General features: G+C 39.6%; 3 protein-coding genes across 3 annotated transcripts; 2 read left to right on the forward strand and 1 right to left on the reverse strand.

Annotated features, from left to right (window-relative positions):
- Positions 1 to 693: 693 nt before the first annotated feature.
- Positions 694 to 7,566, forward strand: ora3.1 (olfactory receptor class A related 3, tandem duplicate 1). Its single transcript, XM_008409778.1, has 4 exons — positions 694 to 893; positions 5,454 to 5,717; positions 6,927 to 7,172; positions 7,280 to 7,566. The coding sequence occupies exons 1-4, from the start codon at positions 774 to 776 to the stop codon at positions 7,490 to 7,492; spliced, it is 843 nt and encodes a 280-aa protein (XP_008408000.1). The 5' UTR covers positions 694 to 773; the 3' UTR covers positions 7,493 to 7,566.
- A 1,144-nt stretch (positions 7,567 to 8,710) lies between these two features.
- On the reverse strand, positions 8,711 to 11,038 carry ora4 (olfactory receptor class A related 4). Its single transcript, XM_008409777.2, has 2 exons — positions 10,952 to 11,038; positions 8,711 to 10,080 (listed from the first exon to the last, which is right to left on the reverse strand). The coding sequence occupies exons 1-2, from the start codon at positions 11,036 to 11,038 to the stop codon at positions 9,082 to 9,084; spliced, it is 1,086 nt and encodes a 361-aa protein (XP_008407999.1). The 3' UTR covers positions 8,711 to 9,081.
- Positions 11,039 to 13,228: 2,190 nt separating this feature from the next.
- Positions 13,229 to 16,178, forward strand: fndc10 (fibronectin type III domain containing 10). The gene is made up of 2 exons (XM_008409776.2): positions 13,229 to 13,723; positions 13,823 to 16,178. The coding sequence occupies exon 2, from the start codon at positions 13,873 to 13,875 to the stop codon at positions 14,797 to 14,799; it is 927 nt and encodes a 308-aa protein (XP_008407998.1). The 5' UTR covers positions 13,229 to 13,723; positions 13,823 to 13,872; the 3' UTR covers positions 14,800 to 16,178.
- The last annotated feature ends 2,760 nt before the right edge of the window (positions 16,179 to 18,938 follow it).

An 18,938-nucleotide genomic window follows, 5' to 3' on the forward strand; every position in this document is an offset into this window, starting at 1 on the left:
CATCAAGTCCTTTCTGGCAGTAAAATCTGTGGTATTGTTTAGTTTTTATATTAACCATTGCTTGTATTTCTCTTGATCAGCAACACATTTTGTCACATTTGTGACTTAATTTTACTTTCTACTTTGTTTTCAGCTTTATATAAATGAAGTCTGAGATCTTCTGTTAACCAGCCTGGTGCAGGTGGATGCATGCACACAAAAATGTCTTCGTTTCCTTCAGGTGCAAAGTCTAAAGTTGCAACTCAAGCACATTTTGCTCAGGGGAGTTGATTAATCTCCCGTGTTTCATTAACACACACTTTAATCTCCCTGAGGCTGAAAACATTGTGATGCTTTATGGTTTTTTATGGCCCATTTGGATGTAAAATCATGGGAATGTGAAACCAAAAGGTCAGTTTTCTGCTATGATGTCACACAAATGATTTTCTTCAGGCTTTGCTGCAATGGAAAGATATAAATATATCCAAGCTGATTGATTCCCTGATGCTTAAGTTATATGTGCAGTTTTCTTGGAAGGCTGATTTGGATTTTCTCAGTAAACATTCACAATGAAGGTGGAGCTTCATTTGGGGCGAGATGCTCCTGACATGAGTCCAGAAATTAAAAAATTTAACTCAGTAGATCAAGACATGGAGCAAAAGGCAACAACCAAACTTGTTGGGAAAGGACTTAGCACACTTCTGCCCGATGCACTGACCGCCATCCACATTATTCTGGTGGCTTTCGGAATTGTGGGTAACATCACTGTGTTTAGAGTCACTGGAAAGAGTGTGATGGTGGAGCGCAGCACGAGACATCACTCGGACATTATTATCGTTAATTTGGCCGTGTCCAACCTCATGGTTTTACTTTTGAGGAACGTGTTGCTTATCTTTTCGGACCTGGGCTTCAAGGTATGAACTGCTTACACAAACATCTGATGTGCTGCTCAAAAAACTAAAAACTATGGATGGAAAAGAATAAAAAAAGCGTTTTGCTTGTTGAACTAGCTCTCATTTTGCACATAGAGTTTCTTTCGGTCCACTCACTGTTAGCAGAAATGTCATTGTATCTGGACTTTAAAGAGCTTCTTTGAGCTATTCTTATTGCAGAGTTGATTCATTTAGAGGAAAAACTGTCAACAAATCTTAAACAAAATGACTTGATGCAAAAGTTTAACCTCATCGGATATTTTATCTTCTCCATTTAAGGTCAAAATTATAAATACAGGTTCAAATTTATACATTTAATGCCACTTTTAATGAATGAAATGTCCCCTAACAAACTGTACCAGGAGCACACTTTTGTTCTTCATTGATCCTTAAAGCCAATCAATTTGACGTAATTTCAAATTCCTCAAAAGAAACACTGGGTTTTAAATATATTCTCAATTACCAAGGATAACACTGCATCTTTCCATTTTTATTCTTATTTGCTCTTTTTATCTTTTAGTACCTTGTTACTTTCAGTAGTTTAGTTTAATGTCACAATCTTAGTTAAAGAGTTTATTAAATTAAATGTTTTAAATCAAATCAAATGTTATTTGTTTAGCACATTTCAGCAACAGGCCAGTTCAGAGCGCTGTACATCACAAGGACACAAAAATCAACAATTGAAACATTAAATTTTTCCGAGTGTCCTCATTACACGTCAAAATGTTGGTTATTGTTTCATTTAAGGTACAAAGGCAACTTTAAACAGGCGAGGTTTTAGTCACTTGTCTAAAAGATAGATCCGGAAGTTTATTCCATATTTGTGATGCATAGAAGCTGAATGCTGCTTCTCCAGTGTTTGGTTCTGGTTCTGGTTCTGCAGAGCAGACTGGAACTGGAAGTTGGTGTATGTTTGTAAGTAAATTCTTAGATTTTGGAGAGAAGTTGTCTGTATTTATTCTGTGTATGTGCTGGGCTTGGTGACCTCGTTTCATCTATTTTTTCTGTAATGCCACACCTGACCAGGCCAGTATTCATAACTGAACGACTGAAAGCTAGCTGGATATTATTTCCTGATAATTAGGTGGTGCCCCGTCTTGGTATTTTGATCTAAAATACTAACTTTAAGAATTTCCTTTGGTACTTAGTATTAGCAATCCATAGCCAAACAAAACCTATTGCTGCTCCACATTGTAGTTCCTATTTTAAAGAGTGGGTAAAAGAACCAAACCTCCCAAAAATCTGAACATAAGGATATAAACTTGTGATTAAATAAAGATATTTGCTGACCAGCAGAAAATCTGCTACAAGTAATTAAAGGTCCGCACTTCCTTCAGGCTAATGGTGCAAGGAGTAAAGATGCAAAGCAAGCACCTTTTCCTCAGGGGAGTTGATTAATCTCTCGTGGTTCATTAACACACACCTTAATTTCCCAGAGGTTGAAAAAAATGTGTTGCTTTATATCTTTCTGTGGTTAATAAGGAAGTCAAGCCGTCGGTAGGTGGAACCAAGAAATACATTTTTAGCTGTGACGTCACTAGAAGGAGGTTCTTCAGTTTCAGGAAAAACAAAACCCCAAATCTGGTTGATTCCCTGATGCTTAACTGGATGTCAGTGTTCTTGGAAGGCTGATTTGGACTTTCTCAGTAAACGTTCACAACAAAGGTGGAGCTTGATTTGGGGCGAGATGCTGACATGAGTTCAGAAATTCAACATTTTAACACAAGGACTGAAATTATGGAGCAAGAGACGACCAAAAAACTTGTGGGAATGGGACTTCGTACACCTTTGTCTCCTGCACTGACCGCCTTCCACATCATTATGGTGGCTCTAGCAGTTGTGGGTAATATCATTGTATTTGGAGTCATTGGAAAGAGTGTGATGGTGGAGCGCAGCACGAGACATCACTCGGACATTATTATTGTTAATTTGGCCGTGTCCAACCTCATGGTGTCTTTTGTCAGGAACACACTGCTTATCATTTCAGACCTGGGCTTCAAGGTATGAACTGCTTACAAAAACATCTGATATATTGATAAAAAAGTAAAAATATGCATTGGAAGCAATTCATGGAAAAATGTTGTATTTGTTGAACTAGATCTCATTTTGCACATGCAGTTAAAGTCAAAGGTTTAGAAACAAACACAGTGTATATGATATTTATTACCTCAGGAAATATAAGCATGTGCAATATGGTGCATACACATACAAACCATTTTAAGATAAAGTAAAAACATTATTTATTTATTTATTTATTTATTTATTTATTTATTTATTTATTTATTTATTTATTTATATGTATTTTATTGGAATAGCAGTACTTAATTTGCTAAAAAATACTTATTTCTGATATAAGACCCCAAAATGTTTTCAGTTTCAGCCTGGTTTTGAAGCTAGTTTAGCTTGTAAAAAAGAGGGGCTCTCCAAACCAGTATATTAAGCTTTCTTCACTAATCCTTCTTATTATTTTGTAAAAATAAATGTGAGGTTATTAGTCCATTTTTTTACCCATACCAAGCTTGAACACTGTTAAAATCTGCTAGTAAATATCTCTCCGAGTGTTACCTGCTAACAAAAACGTTGCACTTCCTTCAGGTTGATGGTGAAAGATGGAAAGCTGCAACTCAAGCACAATTTGCTCAAGGAAATTGATTAATCTCTTGTGTTTCATTAACACACACCTTAATCTCCCTAAGGTTGAAAACATTGTGATGCTTTGTGGCTTTCTCTGGCCCATGTTGGAGATTGGCTCATTAGTAGGTTTCACCATCACCATTTTCGGCTGTGATGTCACAGGAAGGATCTTCTTCGGGTTGTATATATTTGCGGTATTCTGGGGAATTCACTTGATTTGGACTTTCTCAGTAAACATTCACAATGTAGAGGGAACTTAATTTGGACCGGAATGCTGACATGGGTTCAGAAATTCAAAATTTTGAAACGACTCAAGATATGCAGCAAGAGACAACCACTAAGCTTGTGGGGATGGGACTTCGCACCGCTGTTTCCCCTGCACAGAGCGCCTTTTACATCATTTTGGTGGCTCTGGGAATTGTGGGTAATTCTATTGTGATAGGAGTGATTGGAAAGAGCATGATGATGGATTGTGGGCCGGGACATAACTCGGACATCATTATCGTCAATTTGGCAGTGTCCAATCTAATGATGTCCATTGTGAGGAACTTGCTGATTGTCATTTCAGACCTGGGCTTCAAGGTATGAACTCTTAAAATACGCATCTGATGTGCTGCTCAAAAAACTAAAAACTAAAGTAAGTTTGGGAAGCAAACCACTGAAAAGTGTTTTACTTGTTGAACTAGCTCACATTTTTACTTCATGTCATTATATCTGGTCTACAGCTTCTTTAACCACCCTTTTTTTTTCAGTGTTGATTAATTTCAGAACAAAAAATGTCAACAAATTTTAAATACAGTAACTGGATGCAAATGTTTAATTTAACTGGAAATTGACTCTATTCCATGTAAGTTCAAAATTATAAATACAAGCGTGAATTAATGCACCCTTTATAAAGTTACTCAAGACACCGACTCTTTTGTAGCCATCGACAAGCTTCTGCCACTGTTCTCAGTTCATATATTTGTTATCTCCTCTTTCCAGAGCTGGTTTATGTGTCTTTGTTGGTTTCCTGACAAGGACTTCACATTTTATTATACAGATTCTTCAAGTCAGATGAGGTTAGGAGCTATTCTCCTGGCTTAATGTAACTTTTATGTTCAAATGATTCTGTGTAAATGCTAAATTATTTCAACCGTTTGACCCAAACTGCCAACCTTTAGATTAAACTAAATCTGTTGGGATGTTCAGAAACAACCCAGGGTCCATCAGTCCATCAGAAAGCAACTGGGACAACAGTGTCACTTGTCCAAATCAAAGACAGTACTACACTGCTGTGGACTGAAAATGTGTCATTAATTGTTGACGTGGCAGGAGGTAGGCAGACAAACTTTAAAACCAAACCAAACTAAAGGCAATATAGGGTAAAAAGACCAAAAGATACCAAGCATAAGGTTAGAAAACACAACCATCTGACAATAACTGGAAACCAAAGCAGGTAGTTGATTGCACCAATTCAGAACAGCTGATACCAAATAAACACAGATTGGGAGACAGATTTGGTGGCGTGACCTTTCCTGTTTCATCCACTGCCTTCAGTCGACAATGTTGTTTTTTTATTTTTAAGCAGTTATGAGGCACAGTAGCAAAACACTAGACGACTGCTGCGCAAGTTACTCAACATGTTGTTGCTAAGTAACCAAAGAGTGAGTGAGTTAGTTGATTCAACCAGCTTTGCTTAGCTGGCTATACTATTTCCTCTGCCTAAGTCCCCCAGAATGCTGTGTGGTTCTGGATCAGAGTTCAGTTAATATTCAAATTTTCCATCAGACATTCTATTTACTGATATTGATCACAATTTATATCGTTATTGATTTATTGTCCATCGGCCCTATGATCTCAATGCAGAGTGCGCTCCAAGACATGAAAACACACAAAACTCACCCAATCAAAATATCTCTTTTCCAGCTGTACTCCTCCAAAGGCTGGTGTCAGTTCCTGATGGGAGTCTGGGTCTGGTTGCGGTCGGTCAACGTGTGGTCAACGTTCTTCCTCAGCGCGTTCCACCTCTACACTCTGAAGCGCGTGGCTCCGACTATTGGTCACCTCCAGGGGCCGTGGAGCACCTATAGGACCCTGCTGCTGAGCCTGGCCATCATGTGGATTTTAAACCTTCTTTACTCCATTCCTGCTCACATTTTCTCCACCAGTGGCAATGAAAACACCACAGAGGTGAGACAAACACAAAGTTTGCATGTTTTTCCCAGGCATTTGTAATCTTTCTTTGTTCAGGAAGCAGATACAGTAACAGACACACATATACTCAACATTGAAAGACAATCACACAATTGGTAACTGAAACATTATTTTGTATCAAAAATTAAAACATTAAACATACCTTACAAGAGAGAAAATCAAGTTGGTGATTATCGTCAGTTCACCAACTTCTTCCCCTATACATTACATAAACTACAATAAAAAACCTTAAACAAACTACAGAGCAAAGGCTCCCAATGAGCAGTTAGCAGCAGTTAACAGTTGTAAAATTTAATATCTCTAAAATGCACATTAATTATAACACCAAAAAACATATACAAAATATTGCAAAACTACACAAAAAGTGATCTGCATAATTAAATTTGTTTAAAGTATGTGTTAAAATACTTGTAAAGAAAAACACAGTTGATTCTGACAGTTAAAAATAGCAACAGGAAAGGGGGAGGAGCTGCCAGTCACGGTTGCTATGGTAACCACCAACCGTCAAGAGCAACATAAAAATGTCAGGAGAAAATAACTTTTTGACTACGCAAAATGAATTTGAAGAATAAATAAACCAGCTTTGACAAACTATAATACTATTAAACTAAAACCCTGTTATACAAATGTGGGCTATTCTCTCCAGCTTCTCCAGAAATCACAATCCAAAAACATGACTTTTGTTTATTTATGAAGGTATATTTTCACAATTTATTTCTACATTTATAAATGTCAGAGTTCTTAACTAAATATTTAATTAACAGGCTAAATATTTAGTCTACAAACTAAATATTTAACTTTGAATTAAATTTTTGGTTCCTAACTCTTAAGTCTGAGCTAAATATGTGTTCAAACTACATATTTAGCTCCAAATTAAATACTTATTTTGATAGCTAAATATTTAGTTCCAAACTAAACATTAGATGTTTATTTGAGAACTAAATATTTAGTTTGCCAACTCAATATTTAGCTTCCTTACTAAATATTTAATTTGAAAGTTAAATATTTCATTTGTAAGCTAAATATTTAGCTAGTGAATTAGCTGACATTTAGAAATTTATTAATGACATGGTGAAAGAAAGAATTTGCAAAAAGAGACCACAGAGCCCAGAACGATTACCCGGATATAAGCAATGGACGGATCATCTTTGTAATTTGCATTTCTTCTTCCTCATCTGATCTCAGACTCTCATGTTGGTGAGCAGCACAACGCGCCCCCTGCTGGGCTGTGTGTGGAACTTTCCGTCAAACTACTCCGGCCTGGCCTACGCCACCACATCCATGGCGATCCATGAAATATTCCCAATCATCTTGATGGCGGTCACCAACATGACGTCTCTCTACACTCTCTACACCCACGGCCGGTCGAGGAGCTCTGTTCAGGACGCACCTGTTTTAAAACGAGTGCCAGCAGAGAGGCGAGCCGCCAAGGTGAGACAGATCCTAGAGTCCAAATGCTGTTCCAAGAGTACTGGAACAGTATTTGTTCCAAAGGTTTATTTTCCATCTTCTATGGATGAATTTATTTTCTTTCCTAGGTGATTCTTGCTCTTGTCTTGCTTTTCATCGTATCTTGGGGAACCAGCATCATCTCCCTCAACTATTTCAACTACAACCGAGGCTCCTCAGCTGAGTTTCTGCTGGTCATCGCTCGCTTCGCAAACATAATCTTCATCGCCATGTCGCCGGTTGGTCTGGCAATCGGCCACCGCCGGCTTCGTTCGTGCATGAAGTCTTCTGTCTCTGACTGACATTTTCTGGGTGAAGAGCAACATGTGGTCCTTTAGGCCACAAAACACTCCCAGTAAATCCTCCATCCACCTGTTGTTCAAAGTGTTTGTTAGAGTGGATGCAATGCCTCGCAAAATTATCCAAGCTTCTTGAATTTTCTCACATGTCTTCATGCAGATGAAGATCTGATATATGGGGCAAATGTGTTTTGCCCCTTCTTTGCTGCATTGGCCGACAGATACAAATGAGCAGCAAGCACCGGAATGATGCAAACTCAAAAACACACAAACACAAAAAACCCACAAATGCACTAGAAAATGCTGCAATTTTTGAAAACACTACAATGAATAACACAAATCCAAAGGGAAACTACAGCAATCACAAGAAATAGAAGCAAAAGGAAAAATGCAGAAAATAGCAAAAATGAATAGTATGAAATGCTGCAAACTTGCTATATAAAACGGAAGTTCTTTTTTGCTTGCAGCATTTTTCTGATGCCCTCTTTCAAGCAGGACTCCTTAAAACTACATGGAATTTATTAAGCATGTTCATTAGGTAGAAATTGTCCAATCAAAATCCATCGTAAATCCAGTTGAGATGACAACACTTGAGCTATTCTGCAAAGGAAACCGGATAAAAATTTCAGTCTTCATGTAGACAGTAGAGAGATCAGCCCTAAGACTTGCAGCAAAGATGGTTCTGCAAGATACTGACTCTGTGTGTAAAAATATTGAAAGCGTGAAAATACTCTTGCGAAACACTCATCTGTTTGACTCATGGAAATGAGTGTATATTTGCTGCGTGGTGATTTCTTTTTAATTTATTATGTGGCTTGGTTGATTACAAAGGTCTTTCAAAATCAGTAAACAGCTCAATTTAACTAACCTTAATATTTAAACAAAAGTTATAAATGATGATCTCATTCAACAAAGTGAATAAACCAAAGATAAAAGTAACGTCTTGTAGGACAGTTTCTGATGTGTCTGATTATTTTTCTTTATATTTTATGATTTTCATGTGTAATTTAGATACTGGAAAATTTGAGCGAATCAACATGATGGTTTTTGAATCAATCACACAGGATGAACCTCTCATTTTGTTTCCCACCCCACACAACCAAAAAACAAACACACCCAGCAGTGTTCACGATGCAAGAAAAATTGTAAATTTGCATATTTGTAACTTTTCTGAACCCTTAAAAACAAAAACAAAAAATTCTTAACACACTAAACTCTCCCATTAAACTGGGAAAGTTTTGTTCAGTTCTTTTTTTTTAACTGAGATAAATCCACTCCACACTCATAAAATGTCCAAAATAAAAAGCAACAGAAAACTTATTTTTGGCAGAACCTTTTATTTTTGGGACAGTTTGTAATCCCTCACATTTTGTGCCGCCCTGGGTGGAGAGCCGTATCACCCAAATGAAATCCACTACTAAGCAACAATATGTGCAAACAATTTGTACAGATGATATGAGAAATGTATTTGTTTTTGTTTGTTTAGATTCAAATAAATTAGTTCCAATGAATAAGTTAAAGAATAACAAAGTCATTAAAAATGACATGTGATTCTTGATTTACCCAGTGAAGGAAGAAATATTTTACCTTCACTATCTGTGTGGTAAAACTTTGTCTTTGACCTTTTTAACCTTAACTTCTTTCTGAGCAACAAAACTGGTTTGTTTTCTGCTCATTTGGGGGAATTTTCTCCCGCTTTCAGCCTCCTGGCTGTGAGGGACGTTGGTCCACAACAGAATCATGCTCCTGATTTTCCTCCTCAGCTTCCCGTGTCCCAGGGCCACCACAAGCGGACTGAATCCCACAAACAGCGAAGCAGAGAAGTGGGCCACGGTTAGCAGCCCCTCGGCGTGATACCCACCGTTGTGGTTGTAGTAGGTCACCGCGGCAACCTGCAGGACCCAGCAGACCACAAAGAGAGACACCAGACACATGATTACATGAGCGGCCTTACGCTCAGTGGACACGTGTTTGTCCAGCTCCCCGTGGCTTCCTGACTCCGAGGTAACGGCTCGGATGTGCTTGGCCAGGGAGTGAAGCGTCGCCAAGTTGGTGAAAACCATCACCACCAGCGGCAGAATCTCGTTGAGCGCAAGAGAAGTGGATGCAAAGGCCAAGCCTTGTCGGTCGCTGGGGAAATTCCAGACGCAGCCCAGCAGAGGCCGAGTGGTGCTGCTGATCACCATCAGCTCCACAGTGGCGTTGCTTTCAACGTGAGAGGTGAACAGCAGTGCCGGGATTGAGAAGGCCAGGTTTGCGCCCCACACCAGTCCCAGCACCACCCACACCCGCCGCCGCTCCCTCTGCAGCGTTAGAGGTCCAAAGCTCACGTGTTGTCGCCTGAGGGTGGTGCAGTGGAAAATGCTGAGCGTCAGCGTCACCCAGCAGCCCACGGCTCGCCACCACACCCACAGGAGCATGAAGATCCTGCACCAGCCCAGAGACAGGGACACGTCCAGGCCCAGGTCGGACACGAATATGGGCACGGTGCGGAAAAGAGAGATGAGCAGGTTGGCCAGAGACAGGTGAACCAGGATGGTGTCGGAGGGAGGGAGTCTCCGAGACGGACTTTCCAAAGCAGATTGAAACACCTGAGAGGAGAAAGACAACAGCCTGGAGTCAATCACTGCAATAACACAACATTATTTTTGTCTGGTTTCTAATGGAAATATCTTAGTTCACCTGAAATAAAACAAAACTAACTTACAAGTAATTCTTCAGCAAGATACATCCACATATCTTGCTGAAGAATAATCTGTTCAGTACAGATTATTCAGGTGGATGCGAACATATAAACCGGCTAAATGAATATGATCTTGTTTTCTTTGCATTATTTGAGGTCTGAAAGCACTGCATCTTTTTGGTTATTTTAATCATTTTTCATTTTCTGTAAATAAATACTATAATTTCATGTTGTCACTAGTTCGTAGAATAAAATAATAATGTTCATTTTACTCAAACATAGACCTATATAAAGTAAAATCAGAAAAACTGATCATTTAACTGGTCTCTTATTTTCCCCCAGAGCTGTATATAATAATAATAATAATAATAATAATAATAATAATAATAATAATAATAATAATAATAATAATAATAATAAATTTAATTTATAATGCACTTTTCATTAATAAAAATCTCAAAGTGCTACATGGTGCAGCTAAAAACAGATAAAATCAACAATTGAAAACAATAAAAAAAAATAAAAATTAAAAACAACTTGACCTATATAACCTTGATTTAAGTTTTTTTTTAAATCCAGTTGAAAAAACACTTTTTCATCAATATTGACAAATTATTTACTTAAAACAAGCTGCTATATCTTACTCAAAGGTTTCTTGTTTTGTCTTATTTAAAGTGTACTAAGATATTTTCACTAGAAACTAAAACAAAAATGCCTGGTAAGATTTTGTGTAAAAAAAAACTCCTACTCATACACTAAACAGATATTTGCTCTCTCACCACATGGATGACCAAGATGTTTCCCAAAATCCCAGACAAAACCAAGAGGCCAAACAGAATAGCGTCTACAGTGAGAATCTCTGACATGGCGTCATCCTTTCCTTTCAGACTCGGGTCAGAGGGGTCACGCACAGTGAGCTGCTCCCGACTGCCGGACTGTTTTATACGAGTTCATACAGACAAATGATTAAATCCATCACACATGATAAATCTCTGCTGACCATGTTCACGGTCCAGTTAATCCAAAACATCAACATGTCCCATGTGATACAGACCAACAGAACTGCTGCATCATCAAGTTTAATCACATTATTTACACATGAAGTAAAAACTAATGTTTATGTTCAGTACTTATCTGTTTAGTTTACTCTATTTTTAACGTATTCACAATTCAAATGCCATAATATATTTTGATTACTTTTTGTTTGATAATAATCTTAGACAGAAGTAATTTATTTAATCCTGCCACTTTTCTATAGATAGATAGATAGATAGATAGATAGATAGATAGATAGATAGATAGATAGATAGATAGATAGATAGATAGATAGATAGATAGATAGATAGATANGATAGATAGATAGATAGATAGATAGATAGATAGATAGATAGATAGATAGATAGATAGATAGATAGATAGATAGATAGATAGATAGATAGATAGATTTTATCTTATTTTAAACTGACTTATGTCTTTACATTGCTTCAGCTCAACATTTAATATGTTCCACTCCACACATTGATAGACACTGTTTTTTTTATCTTTTAATACAGACTCTTTGTTTTTCTATTTGTTTTTATTTATTCTGTTTAAGAGTAAAGAGAGAGAGAAGTTAATTCAGCCATGCACACCATGAACCTTCATCTCACAGGTCCAGGAAGTGAACAAACAAATTCAGCATTTTTTCATGTTAATCAGCCTTTCATTCTCTCCCTTGGTACTAATTATTCACTGAGCTTCCAGTGGGACACGGTGATGATATCATGGAATAATCTTAAATAAGCACTGAAGTAAAGAGCAATGAAGCATTTCACCACAATTTAAATATTTCCATTAGAGGTCATTATTAATGAGCAGCCAAGATTTCCTCCTTAGAAAGGAGCTGATACAGCAAACATTTTAAAGAATATATATATATATATTTTTACATGTATTTGCACGGGCTGCACAGTGGCGCAGTTGGTAGAGCTGTTGCCTTGCAGCAAGAAGGTTCTGGGTTTGATTCCCAGCCTGGGGTCTTTCTGCATGGAGTTTGCATGTTCTCCCTGTGCGTGCGTGGGTTTTCTCCGGGTACTCCGGTTTCCTCCCACAGTCCAAAAACATGACTGTCAGGTTAATTGGCCTCTCCAAAATGCCCCTAGGTGTGAGTGTGTGTGTGCATGGTTGTGTGTCCTGTGTGTCTCTGTGTTGCCCTGCAACAGACTGGCGACCTGTCCAGGGTGAACCCCGCCTCTCGCCCGAAACGATAGCTGGAGATAGGCACCAGCAACCCTCCCGACCCCTGAGGGACAAGGGTGTTAAGAAAATGGATGGATGGATGGATGGATGTATTTGCACAACTAACGCTGCACATCATCCTGAACACAACATCCCTAAAACATGGTGGTGGCAGCATTATGATGGATGGAGCTAAATGCAGAGCCCCAGAGCTAATGTAGCAGTTTATATTGATATATATTGAAGTATTGAAAAGGTCCAGTTAAAGTCCAGACCCGAATTCAACAGAGAACTGCGACTAGACTTCATAATAGATGTTTACAACATTTTCATTTATTTCATTAGTGACACAAATAATCCAACAATAATCCAATATTGTTCCCACAATGTACACTTTACTGCAGAAACACATTTATATTATGTGCCAGTTATAAGAAAAAGACAATTTTATATGAAGCCTCATGAAGCACAAGAATTAAATAAATGAACAAATAAATATGAATTACAAAAATTGTCAGCTAATAGTTAACTGGAGTACAGACTGAGAAAAAGCAGTTTGATGAAAAATCTGTATATTCAGCAGACATTATGCCAAAACTGTACTAAATATTTGTATCTGTATGAAAATATTTACATATATATATATACATTTAAAATAATTTTAAAAAACACTGTTTCTAGCTCCAAACTCTCAAGCTAAAAACTCTAAGTGAAAAGGTTTTAGCTTCCTTTGTTCAAATTCATTAAAGAAATGGCAATTAAATGTTTATTTTATTGTTATAAAATTAAATAAATTTTTAATTAAATAAAAAAGTTATTGGATTATTTGTTCATTTGTATCTTTTTAATTATTTCTACTACTGAACTAAAAAAAAAGCTTAAGTGGTAACATAAAAAAATCAGTGTAACGTGGCCATTTTTATCCTATCAGCTGATTAATGTCAGAATAATCGATTGCTAAAATAATCGTTAGTTGCAGCCCCAACTTAATTTACCTCTCTCCACTTCTAAATGTATAGATATGTATTAAATGTGTAAGAGAATAAAAATAAATGTACTTTGTTATTAAAGAAAACATTCTTAAAAGTCACTTTTGTTCAGAAGAGTAGCAGCTGCGTTTCCAGGAATCTGACCCACACCTGGAGCACTGAGTGGGACGATGACTCATCGTCCAACTGCTGACGATGACTCCAAATATTTCACGCACGCACCCACGCTCTCCAGCACGCTGCGGCGAGCGCTCCTGCACGTGCACCCTCTCAAACAGGCATCAAAGCCATTTACGTCAAGCCAGACAGGAAGGAGAGAGCGACTCCTCTGTCCTGCAGAAACACGTAAGTGGTTTGCACACAAGGAGTCACTTTGATCCGATTTCTAATCGCCTTATTCATGCGGGATCGCTTTAAATGCACCAAATGCGTTTTCTGTTTCAGATGAGAGGGAAAAGAAGAAGAGCTGATCTCTATGGCAGACCTCGGCTCGGATGGTTGTGCCATCGCCCATCCGGCGGTCCACTGTGAGCGAAAATAATTCAGCTAAAGGACGAGAGATGACGAGCCACCGCCGAGCATCGCTGCTCGCCCTGTCGGCGCTCCTGCTCTTCGCGTTAACACACCAAACGTCCTCATCCTCAGCAGCAGCATCCGAGGGGAGAGGCGGGAATAACAACCGGAGTCATGACAGCAGGCCGTCATTTCTGATTAAAGACAGCAGCAGTAATTCCTCTGTCGGTGCGCTGAGACCGAAACCAGACGAGGAGGCGTCACCGATCTGTGCCTACAGGGTGATAGAGGGGGGCATCTGGGGGCAGCTTTGTTTTCGACGCACGTTGTTCGGGTACAGATGCAACAAGGAGGACTGCAGGACGCAGGTGACTTTGGGGAACCTGGTGGCGAACCTGCTCACCAATGGCAGCGTGCTGTTACAGTGGAGCCACGATGGAGACAATAAGACCAGACAGACCCCTCCCGAGCAGCCCGCTGGTTCTGGGTCACATTTAACTTCTCCGCCGCGGTCGGTGTTCGGTGAGCGGCGCCACCAGCGCGGCGGGTTCGAGCTGAGCTGCTGGTGGAACGGCAGCTACACCCAGTTCGAGTGCGCCGGCGTGCAGCTGGCGGCGGGCTGCAGGGACTTCATGATGTCCGAGCTGCATGAGAACATCCCGTACCGAATCTGCCTGCGGGCCCCGGCCCGGTCCGGCCCGCGTCGAAGAGCGGAGCAGCGGGACTGCGTGGAGTTCACACTACCGCCGTCAGGGATGCAGGACATTGTGATCGCCATGACGGCGGTAGGGGGCGCTATCTGTGTGATGCTGGTGATCATCTGTCTCCTGGTGGCCTACATTACAGAAAACATCATGAGCCCCACTACACAGCACACCTACTCCTACCGCACTCACTCACGCCACTGACGGGACTAAAGAAGCTAAATATCTGCATAAACACGTCCCACAGTCATCGTTACAAGGTAGTTATTGTTCAGCGAACAGCAGAGGTGCTTCTTAATAAATTAGAAAGGCAATTTAATTTGGAAAACAGTTAAACTAATGTTGGTGATAATGGCATACAGCTAAGAAAACTCAGATATCCTGGAAAACAGGGATAAGCCTCAAAAAGTAATTCCTAAAAAAAAAAGCATGCTGTTCACAGAATACAATCCAAGAATATTAATGGAAAGTTTCATGGGGGAAGACAATCAACAACAACAACTTCAGCCTTGAAAAGATGGTGAAGCTCACCAGTTTAAGAGTTGGGTCAGATTCATAAGAGCCACCACACACAGACCAATCCAGCATTTAAACAGAGACATCAGACTAGACTGTTTCTTAGGTTTTCCTTCTTCCTTTTTAAAATAATACCTGGAGGAAGAGCTGGGAAACTCCAAATTAAAGCTGTTTTGAATCCAGTGTGAAGTTTCCACAGCATAGCCATGCCAGGAAATGTCAGAGTACTTTATGCTTCCTTATGTTAACAAGTTTCATGTCAATGTTGATTTCACTTTCAGGACTTTTCACCTCCCCACTCTGCCAAAAACTGGTTAAATTATAATGGTCTTACTGGTCAGCAAAAGCATCTGACTGAGAATCTATGCATGGAGTAATGTCAATAGGACAATGGGAGACAATAATTTAAAAATCCCCTTAGTTTGGCTTTATGTACAATCAAAGTTTTCTCATTGAAATTTGAGTTTTTGTTTGCTGTAAGTCAACATCGTCAAAGTAAACAAAACTAACCACTTATGATACAACAGTCTATGAGTAATAAATCTGTAAATGACTTTGATTTACTAAAATATCTAAATATCAGCAAAAATCTAATGTATTAAGATGCACCTCATCATTTTATGACCTAATTGAAGCACAATTTGCTGTGGCTCTGCAAATAACACGCTTTTTAAGCCTCTGCCAGGGTGCACTGAACCAAAATTACTGATAAACTGTGTTTAGTACACTAGTTTACTGCGTCATTCTGTTGCTCCATATTGTCTCTGGTGTGCCATCAGGCCGCGTTTCTACAGCAATACAAACAGCCTCAATAAATGGCTTAGGGTACATAAATCTGAGAGTGTGTCTATGTTGGGAAAGAAGTAAATATAACCTATCTAGGTTTGATTTATTCAGTCATCTCTGGTTTTTGCTTGTAGGTTTGCATACAGTGTTTGTAAAATCTGTGAAGGGCAATAGAAAACAGCGTGCAATCTCTGAATACTGTGCCAAACGTCTTTTAGCTAGAATCCCTTTTTTGTCCTGCTGCCTGCAAATAAAAAACTATGGGGTACTTTTTAATATCACACAGCTCTCTTTATTGTTCTCCTTGTGTAACTGGGTGCGTGCATGTGGCAACGTCTTGTGCCATCCAGGTTAAATAAAAATATCTTCTATTGAGTGCTAAAAATACCTGTACCAGAACATGAGCCAGCATCAACAAAGAACAGCTCGAGGCCTGGACCTGAAAATTACTCTTAAGGTTCTGGAAAATACTTCCAAAAAAAGGTCTGAGCTGGCAAGGAGCATTGACCATCTGAAAGAAGACAAAGTCAGCAGTGAATAAATGGTACCATGAAATGGTATGCATGATCTGCAGCGATGCTTAAGTAGATAACATGTTTCAAAATACTATTCCCATGGAACACAGGAAGCAAGGTTTCCTAGCAGAACATTAAAAGCATCACACTGCCACCAGAACATGAAAGAAACTAAACTAAGTGTCGTAGGCTATTAAAACAACCAGGGTTTCAATAACAACTCACCAGAATCACATGAATGCAGATTTATTATGTCAATATGATAAATACATAGATTTATTTATGTCAATATGATAAATACATTACTCTTTTAATTTGAATTTTAAAGTAAGTTAAATATCTGAGAAACGGAATAAAGTCCTAAGCAATAATTATACTTAATAGAAACAAATTAATAGAAGCAAATAAAGAAGGTGGGCTGCACAGTGGCGCAGTTGGTAGAGCTGTTGCCTTGCAGCAAGAAGGTTCTGGGTTTGATTCCCGGCCCTGGTCTTTCTGCATGGAGTTTGCATGTTCTCCCTGTGCATGCATGGGTTTTCTCCGGGTACTCCGGTTTCCTCCCACAGTCCAAAAACATGACTGTCAGGTTAATTGACCTCTCTAAATTGTCCCTAGGTGTGAATGTGTGTGTGCATGGTTGTTTGTCCTGTCTGTCACAGACATCAAACTAGACTGTTCCTAGCACTGTGCAATGATTAATACTTGAATAATCCTAATGAATTAATAGTAATTAAAAATAATAGTGGATAAAAGGCTTCAGAACATTTATACCACAGCAGGTATGGAAAACCACAAAAGCAAAAATTAAATCACATACAAATCTATTAATCTCTTCATGTTAAATAAATAAAAAGTATAACGTTTTATTTAAGTATTTATGTCAGCTTGAGTCATGCAGAGCTGAGCTGATCATTTCCATAGCAATGATCAGAAGCAAGGCATTGCACCAGAATGCCTTGCTTCTGGTGCAAGGCATTCTGGTGCCTTGCATTCTCATCAGTTCAACATCAGTTCAACTGATGGTCATCAGTTGAACTGATGAGCATCAGTTGAATGCTCAGTTCAACTGATGAGCTCAGTTCTGAACTGATGAGCTCAGTTCAACTGATGAGCTCAACTGATAAGGTTGAGCTCAACTGATAAGGTTGAGCTCAACTGATAAGGTTGAGCTCAACTGATGAGGTTGAGCTCAACTGATGAGCTCAACTGATAAGGTTGAGCTCAACTGATGAGGTTGAGCTCAACTGATGAGCTCAACTGATAAGGTTGAGCTCACTGATGAGGTCATAGATGAYATTATGTACATCACAGTAGATCAAAGAAGTTCTGATGCTTGAATGCTGGAATCTCTAAGCATCAGTCAGGATCCAGACATTTCTTGGAGTTTCAGATTTGTGTAGAGCAACAATGTTCAGTTTTGCGACGGCGCTTGTTCCCCTGATATTCCCGGTCGGTTGGGGCATCGGATATGCCGTGACGACTGGGATGAAGAAAGTGTGCGATCGTTTCTTTCCAGGTAAGGATTGCAAGGAAGAAAACGATCAGGATGAAGAGGACGATCTGTTTTGGAAAGGATTTCCATCCAGTTCCAAAAAACAAATCGACCCGGCTGGGGAGGTTTGTTCTGAAAAGGCGTTGGATGTTGGGACCTTGGACTCCATCTCGTCCTGTGTACGAGACAGTTCAGAGGATGACGGTACTGTCTCTAGACAAACCAACCCTGCTGGGGAGGTTTGTTCAAAGACGAAGGTACACCGTGAGGGTGAGAATACCTTTGCAGAAAAATCTAACCCGGCTGGGGAAGATTGGTCTGTGGCTGATCTCGCAGCCAAAGCTGTGGCTGAAGTGACAGCCAAAGCTTTGGTTTCGCTGGTCCCATCGGTTTTCTTACAGAAGAGTCCTCTGAAGGGCACATTCACAGGCGCCTTTGAAATACAACGATCCCCGTCCGGGGAACGTTGTATTTCAGAAGACAACAGAGTTGCTTGTTTGTCCGAAAAACCACCTCTAAATGTAAAGATTTCTGTTGCTGTCGAGGTTTCCTGTTCTTCTGAAGTTAACTCAGTAGATAGCGTTGGCTCGGATCTGCTAGATGTAGGGAGTACATCTGCAGGACCAGGACAAGCGGAGGAGAACTTCTTCAAGTTCTCCRATGAGCTCCAGAACAGCTGGGTGAACGCTGCTTTCCAGAGCATCCTAAACCTGAGCGTCACCAAGCGGTGTCTCGCTAAGGAAAGGGTTTTTCTGGAGGCATCGTCCATCCCCTGCTGTGGGAGTCTCATCCTCTCAGCTGTCYGTCAGCCCGGCAAGCATTTTTGTCAGAAAGACCTTTCCCCAGTTCTGATGGAGCTGAGGGAGAAGAAGCTGCCATCAGGCGTGGGAAAGGACTATGACATCAAAAGTTTGCTGAAGTCTGTGCTGGTCTGGCTGGATTCGTTTGGCGGCAACACAGATAGAGAGTTGTACGACAACGACTCTTGCTCTAACTGTGGAGCCACTTCCCTCAGGCTCCTGAACAACGGCGCC

This window comes from Poecilia reticulata, linkage group LG5 (assembly GCF_000633615.1).
Source record: "Poecilia reticulata strain Guanapo linkage group LG5, Guppy_female_1.0+MT, whole genome shotgun sequence".
In the NCBI taxonomy this organism is placed as follows: domain Eukaryota; kingdom Metazoa; phylum Chordata; class Actinopteri; order Cyprinodontiformes; family Poeciliidae; genus Poecilia; species Poecilia reticulata.